Source organism: Pinus tabuliformis, chromosome 5_1 (genome assembly GCF_031772625.1).
Source record: "Pinus tabuliformis cultivar Carrire ecotype Pingquan chromosome 5_1, CPIR1, whole genome shotgun sequence".
NCBI classification, from domain to species: Eukaryota; Viridiplantae; Streptophyta; class Pinopsida; order Pinales; family Pinaceae; genus Pinus; species Pinus tabuliformis.
Window position 1 is genome coordinate 114119663 of NC_142305.1, and position 7994 is coordinate 114127656.

General features: G+C 31.4%; 1 protein-coding gene and 1 pseudogene across 2 annotated transcripts; both read right to left on the reverse strand.

The window, feature by feature from the left end:
• Positions 1-649: 649 nt before the first annotated feature.
• Positions 650-2305, reverse strand: LOC149163687 (putative oxidoreductase At4g09670). The gene is made up of 2 exons (XM_089431815.1): positions 1736-2305; positions 650-1510 (listed from the first exon to the last, which is right to left on the reverse strand). Exons 1-2 carry the CDS (start codon positions 2225-2227, stop codon positions 893-895), a joined length of 1110 nt encoding a protein of 369 aa, XP_089287941.1. The 5' UTR covers positions 2228-2305; the 3' UTR covers positions 650-892.
• A 2413-nt stretch (positions 2306-4718) lies between these two features.
• Positions 4719-6400, reverse strand: LOC149163688 (putative oxidoreductase At4g09670; annotated as a pseudogene). Its single transcript, XR_016260178.1, has 2 exons — positions 5850-6400; positions 4719-5586 (listed from the first exon to the last, which is right to left on the reverse strand). The product of XR_016260178.1 is annotated as a putative oxidoreductase At4g09670 (transcript).
• Between the last annotated feature and the right edge of the window lie 1594 nt (positions 6401-7994).

Genomic DNA, 7994 nt, shown 5'->3' on the forward strand with positions numbered 1-7994 from the left:
TAAGAAATAATATTAATAATTCAAACTTACAAATAAACAACCTTAACCTTCAAAATAATATTTCCAAATTATTAATAAACAAAACAGACCCAATCAATTTTATAGTCTGGCTAAGAAGTAAAAAATTCTAAACTTAACGTTCAAGGTAATATTCCAAACTTACAAATAAACAACCTTAACATTCACCACAATATTTTAAACTTATAAATAAACAAAACAGAACCAATGAAAATAGTAAAAAATCAAAAAACCTTTACACAATCAAGATAAACATTATATAGGTAGTTCTTAATAGAAAATCATAAAAATAGTTCCCAAAATACATCATGTCAATAAGTTTTGAAATTAGGTGAGAAAGTTATTGTTAAACCTTCACAGCTACTTAGAATACAATCAATACATCTACTTTAATATTCAAATTAATGTTTCAAACTTAATTTTATACCAAAATAATATATACTTTTATATCATTAAAAATAATATATATATAGATAAACTTTACTAACAAAACCTATAAACAACTATATTAAAAATATCATTAAAAATAAAAATAAAAATTCATATCAATGTGAGATATGAAGCGAAGCCATCGCTGTAAATTTTTGTATGAACTCGAAATCGTACATGTTCTATTGTAAATATTTTGGCATTCTTCTTGTGATATCATACAACCCTGAAGGCGTAGATAAAAACATTGTATTCTATTGGAAATAGTGCAACTATTAAAGAAAATAATAGTTTTAACCAGAAAGCAGAAAAGCTTTTTCTCATCCAGTACAAGGAAGATATTCACTGCATACAGTCTAATAACAAGTTAACTATTTGACACAGTGGCTGAGATTAAGCTTTCCTAGATAGATGTACTTATTCACTACTCAACTAGTTATTTATTTCACAAAGTGACTGAGATTAAGCCTCCCTTGATAGATGTATTTACAGCATTCACTAGTATCTGAGTTTTCCTGGTAATGGCAGGCCACTGTGGATCAGGCTTCCCTCCAGTGTCTCGGATACTCTTAACCAGCCTTGAAAATTCTTGAACCATAAGAACCTCCTGAGGCGATTCATTTATGACACTGTGCTCACTGGGCCTCGGATCCCATCCATTATGGAGCTTTCCTGCAAATTTGACATTGGATGAAGATTGAAAAGATGCACACTTCTCCTCGTAAGGAATCACAAAATCACGCAGGCTCAGACATCCTCTGGATCCATGGACGATTATATCCATTGACATATCAGAGAGAAACGAACATTCAATAGTTGCAACTCTCCCATCTTGCCAGAGGAAAGTAGCCCCACAAGCCAGAATGACCCCTGCTTCACTGACAACATGTCCAGGGAGTGCAGCTACACTCTGAGGCATCTGGTAATCATTAGCCCACAAGATTGCCTTAATGGCATACCATCCAGCATCACCCAGGGCTCCCAATGCATCCATATCTGGCTTAACCCTTATGTCTTTTGAAAGAAAGCCACCACAACTACAGTATGCAAAATTGCTGTGGATCTGCAAATAAACATAGCAAAGCAAAGGATAAAAAACTTGGAGGCAAGCTCAATATCCATTTAATATTTTCTACAGAGGTTTACAATTACTTAAAACTTATTAAACTTATGTCCTGATTGCAGATTCTGAAAATACCAGATCCATAACTAATGGAAAAAAGACCACAAATCCTTCCTATCATTTCAGCCCTAGTTTATTCATGATCAAACTGGATTGAATACTAGCCGATTTCAAGTTGCCAAACAGGTCTGGATTCTCCAGCAGTTGTTTCATTTTATGAGTCCTAGGATGGTGCATCCACATGGTGCAATCCATAAGTTGAAGACTATTTGTGTTGCAGGCCTCGATAATCATGTCAAGCTCTTCTACAGACAACGCCGGGGGCTTCTCCAGGAGGATGTGTTTCTTTTTCTGGACAGACTTGAGAGCCCATTCAAGATGTAAGCTTGTGGGCAGAGGAATGTACACAGCGTCTACAGCTGGGTCATCCAAAACCTCATCATAGCTGCCATACACCTTCACTTCTGGAGATAAATTGTTAGCAGAAGCAAATGCCCTGGCCTTGTGCAGTGATCTGCTGCCAATTGCATGGAGTGTTGAATTGGGTGCCATGTTTATTGCTCTGGATAACTTTATGGCTATGTTTGCACAACCCAGTATTCCAAAACGGAGCCTTTCTTCAGCCATACTACTGTCAAACAGATTAGAGTTATGCATCTAACAAAATGAAGACTTAGAATGTAAAGTTTGATATCACCTTCTTTGTGGACTGAGAAGGAATGAGAATGGAAATGAAGATAAGTTATTTGGGCAACATTTAATTTTTTTTTTTTTCCATATACAATTAAAAACAATTTAATTTGATTTTTTATTTTTTTGGGTTCACATTAGGATATTAGTTACATTTATGAAAAACTTATCTCTTATCTCTGTCTAGGTGAGTTGATTGTCTTTTATGTAGAAATGATTTCCAAAGAGCTAACATGTCAATATCAGTAAGACTAAACCCTGGTGGGGAGGATAATAGTAACTTCTTCCTCCCATCCAAATTACACCCACTTGACAAACAATAATAATAGATTAATTAAACATTTATTTATTTATTTATTCCTATTACATAGTAAATGGTACATGGCACAATGATCTTTATTAGATGGTACAATGATGTGATGGTGAACTCAAGTTTAAATTCCTAATCAACTTTACTGAGCATAATAAACCATGTGATGGTGAACTCAACACAGACTTTCCAACAACTTTGTTCCAAAAATGATAAAAATGGTTTTCAATAAAGCCACCATACCATCTAACTACTTTTCTATAGATTCTACCATTCACTTGGCAATTGAAAAACTACTTGAAACACTCCATCTATAAGCAAAAATCAAGAGTTGTGTTCTAGAAACATCAATGAAGTCCTAGCAAAAATCCTATCAAGTTTAAATTCCTAATCAACTTTACTAAGCATAATAAACCATGGGATGGTGAACTCAACACATAGATATTCTAATGGCTTTGTTCCAAAAATAGTAAAAATATTTTTCAATAAAGCCACCACACCATCTAACTACTTTTCTATAGATTCTACCATTAACTTGGCAATTGAAAACTACTTGAAACACTCTATCTATAAGCAAAAATCAAGAGTAATTACTTGTCTCAATGTATCAATAATGGATGTCCTTTCCAAAATAATATCAAATTAAGTTCCCTGAATGTCAACAACTTCAAAATAATATCTACATCATATTCAATCTTTGACATTTGATTTAACCCTTCTCATCCTTCATTCATAGTTTTTTACCCATCAACTAACTAAACCAACATTGCAAGATTTTTGGTGCAACTTCACAGCCATGATCCATAAGAAGCAAAAAAAAAAAAAAAATCCAAAAGCTTCATTCTTTCTCTTCCCACAGTGGGCATGTATTTGAAAAGCCTCAATTAAAATAATATAAATGTATTGGATCTATGTCACATAAGTATCTACTATTATTTTTTTAAATTACCATCAAAGCATAACAAATTTACTTCCCAACTCAATTTGATAATGGATTTAAAATATATTATAAATATACATGGTGATATCAACAATTAACTTTACTTCATATCTATTCAATATTCAATCAACACATCTACCTCAACATTCAAAATAATATTTCAAACTTACCAATAAAACCAACTAGCAAATCTACCTTTTAATCAATATATCTCCCTTAATATTCAAAATAATATTTCCAAGTTCCTAATAAACAAAAAAAAATACTAATCAATTTATAGCGGAGAAGTAAAAGATTCCTAGATCAACAGATATACTTTTACAGTCAACACATTTACCTTAACATTCAAGATAATAGTTCAAACTTACAAATAAACAACCTTAACATTCAAAATAATATTTCCAACTTACTAATAAACAAAACATAACCAATCATCTTTTTACCAGAAAAGTAAGAAATAATATTAATAATTCAAACTTACAAATAAACAACCTTAACCTTCAAAATAATATTTCCAAGTTACTAATAAACAAAACAGACCCAGTCAATTTTATAGTATGGCTGAAAAGTAAAAGATTCCAAACTTAACATTCAATAAAATATTCCAAATTTACAAATAAACAACCTTAACATTCATGACAATATTTCAAACTTACAAATAAACAAAACAGAACCAATCAACTTTATAGTAAAAAATCAAGAAAAAATTACACAGTGAAGATAAACATTATGTAAGTAGTTCCCAAGAGAAAATCATAAAAGTGGTTTCCAAAATACATCATGTCAATAAGTTTTGAAACTGGGTAAAGAGATTATTGTTAAACCCTCTCAGCTATTTAAAATACAATCAATACATCTACTTTAATATTCAAAATAATGTTTCAAGCTTATGTTATATCAAAATAATGTATATATATACATTTCTAGATGTAAAAATAATATATATATATATATATATATATAAAACTTTATTAACAAAACCAATTAACAACTATATTAAAAATATTTTAAAATATCATTGAAAATAAAAATATAAACTTTATTAACAAAACCAATAAACAACTATATTAAAAATATTTTAAAATATCATTAAAAAATAAGAATAAAAATTATATCAATGTGAGACATGAAGCGAAGCCATCGCTGTAAATTTTTGTATGAACTCGAAATCTTACATGTTCTATTGTAAATATTTTGGCATTCTTCTTATGATATCATAGACCCCTGAAGGCGTAGATAAAAAGTTAAAACATTGTATTCTATTGGAAACAGTACAACTATTAAAGAAAATAATAGTTTTAACCAGAAAGCAGAAAAGCTTTTTCTCATCCAGTACAAGGAAAATATTCACTGCATACAATCTAATAACAAGTTATCTATTTGACACAGTGGCCGAGATTCAGCTTCCCTAAATAGATGTACTCATTCACTACTCAACTAGTTATTTATTTCACAAAGTGACTGAGATTAAGCCTTCCTTGATAGATGTATTTACAGCATTCACTAGTATCTGAGTTTTCCTGGTAATAGCAGGCCACTGTGGATCAGGCTACCCTCCAGTGTCCAGGATACTTTTAACCAGCCTTAAAAACTCTTGAACCATAAGAACCTCCTGAGGCAATTCAGTTATGACAGTATGCTCACTGGGCTTAGGATCCCATCCATTCTGGAGCTTTCGTGCAAATTTGACATTGGATGAAGATTGAAAAGATGCACACTTCTCCTGGTAAGGAATCACAAAATCACGCAGGGCTCAGACATCCTCTGGATCCATGGACGATTATATCCATTGACATATCAGAGAGAAACGAACATTCAATAGTTGCAACTCTCCCATCTTGCCAGAGGAAAGTAGCCCCACAAACCAGAATGACCCCTGCTTCATTGACAACATGTCCAGGGAGTGCAGCTACACTCTGAGGCATCTCATAAGCATTAGCCCACAGGATTGCCCTAATGGCATACCATCCAGCATCACCCAGGCCCCAGGGCTCCCAATGCATCCATATCTGGCTTAACCCTTATGTCTTTTGAAAGAAAGCCACCATCACTACAGTATGCAAAATTGCTATGAATCTGCAAATAAACATAGCAAAGCAAAGGATAAAAAACTTGGAGGGAAGCTCAATATCCATTTAAAATTTTCTACAGAGATTTACAATTACTTAACACTTATCAAATTTATGTCGATTGCAGATTCTGAAAATACCATATCCATATCGCAATCAAATACCATAACTAATGAATAACATCAAAAGGGAAAAAATACAACAAATCCTTCCTATCGTTTCAAGTTTCAGCGCTAGTTTCTTCATGATCAAACTAGATTGAATACTAACCGAATTCAAGTTGCCAAACAGGTCTGCATTCTCCAGCAGTTGTTTCATTTTATGAGTCCTACGATGGTGCATCCACATCGTGCAATCCATTAGTTGAAGATTATTTGTGTTGCAGGCCTCGATAATCATGTCAAGTTCTTCTACAGACAACGCAGGGGGCTTCTCCAGGAGGATGTGTTTCTTTTTATTGACAGACTTGAGAGCGCATTCAAGATGTAAGCTTGTGGGCAGAGGAATGTACACAGCATCTACAGCTGGGTCATCCAAAACCTCATCATAGCTGCCATACACCTTCACTTCTGGAGATAAATTGTTAGCAGAAGCAAAGGCCCTGGCCTTCTGCAGTGATCTGCTGCCAATTGCATGGAGTGTTGAATTGGGTGCCATGTTTATTGCTCTGGATAATTTTATGGCTATGTTTGCACAGCCCAGTATTCCAAAACGGAGCCTTTCTTCAGCCATACTCCCGTCAAACAGATTAGAGTTATGCATCTAACAAAATGAAGACTTAGAATGTAAAGTTTGATATCACCTCTTTGTGGACTGAGAATGAAAATTAAGATGAGGAATTTTGGGGAAGGTTTAATTATTTTATTTCTTATTGCTATAGAATTGAATTATAATAATGGTTTTTTTAGGGTTTACCGTGCCATGTGAGTTGATTATGTTTTATGCAGAAATGATTTCTAAGGAGCTGGCATGTTAATATTAGTGAGACTAAGAGTAGGATAATGGTAATTTCTCCTTACCACCCAAATTATACCCACTTGGCAAATAATAATATTATAATAGATTAATTAAACATTTATTTATTTCTAATACATAATAGTACATGGTACAATAATCTTTATTAGATGGTACAATGATGTATATAGATTTTCAGCTTTTATATCAATTTTGAAATTTGTATCTTTTTAAGGGTAAAAATGTATACATATTTTTAACAAAGTAGAAAAAGTATAACCTCAACCAAGAAAAGACAACAAATATGCGGTTTGTTAATGGACATTAAATGAGTGGGAGTTGTATATGCCCACAGTTAGAACAGCCCTACTCATTTAATGCCATTGGCAGTCTACTTATTTTCAGGGCCAAGAAAACCATCCAAAAACACTTTTAATGAAAAAAAAATATGATAACCATCTTTTAGGAAGCAATACAAAAAGACTAATAATACTAGTGAAAACAACTTTTGGTATTGGTATTGAGAATCTTGAGAAAAATTGTTTTTTTTTTTTTTTAACCTACCAGCAATAGCTACACCAAAATCATTCCTTTAATCAAGGCCACTACAAACATAACAAGAGATAACATCAATTGAATCCCAAACCCACCCACTTTTGGTCACCTTTTGGTGTTTATTATATAGCATGGTGTAAAATTGATATAATTAATTTTATAGGATGGGGTAAATTGATATTATTAATTTGAAGTTGAGAGATAACATCATCTGAATCCCAAATTCACCACTTTTGGTGTTGGTGGTGTAAATTGATATAATTAATTATATAGGAATTGATATTATTAATTTGAATTTTTTTTAAATTATTATGTTTTTAATATATAGGATTATTTAAATTAAAACATTATAATTTTTTTAAAATTTAGTGGTTATTATAATATTTGTTTAGATAAGTAATTATATTTAAGATTAACATTAATTGTTATTAAACAATTAATAAGTTTAGTTTTATTAAATTTTATGATGGAACAAATTTTTCAAGGTGTAATTTTTTTGTAAGTGTAAAATTTGAAAAAAAAATTACACTTTAAGAGATTTGATACTTCTCAAGACATAGATCTTGAGTTAAGGTGGATTTAAGTTGGTTTTAGTCATGGCTGATTAGGTAAAATTTGTTAATTATTAAATATTATGTATATTTATATGTTTAAAGTTAATATGATCACTTAAAATTTACTTACTTTTTTCAATTAGTTGTACAGTATTATGGAGAATAATCAATGTGAATCTATCTTCTTTCGTTTTTTATTAGAGTGACACAATTTGTAAATAATCTACATTATGTATATGTATAAGAGAAATCTAATTATTTGAAATTTACTCTCTTTCCCCAGTTAGTTGAAATTATTTACAATGACACAATTTGTAAATAATGTACATTATAATTATATATATATATATAT

Bases quoted from the DNA above. Each gene is read 5' to 3' on its own strand.
- LOC149163687 (XM_089431815.1), bottom strand. From the start codon at position 2,227: ATGCATAACTCTAATCTGTTTGACAGTAGTATGGCTGAAGAAAGGCTC. The intron at 1,511-1,735 runs GCTAGTATTCAA...GTTTATTTGCAG, and splicing joins TGTTTGGCAACTTGAAATCG to ATCCACAGCAATTTTGCATA.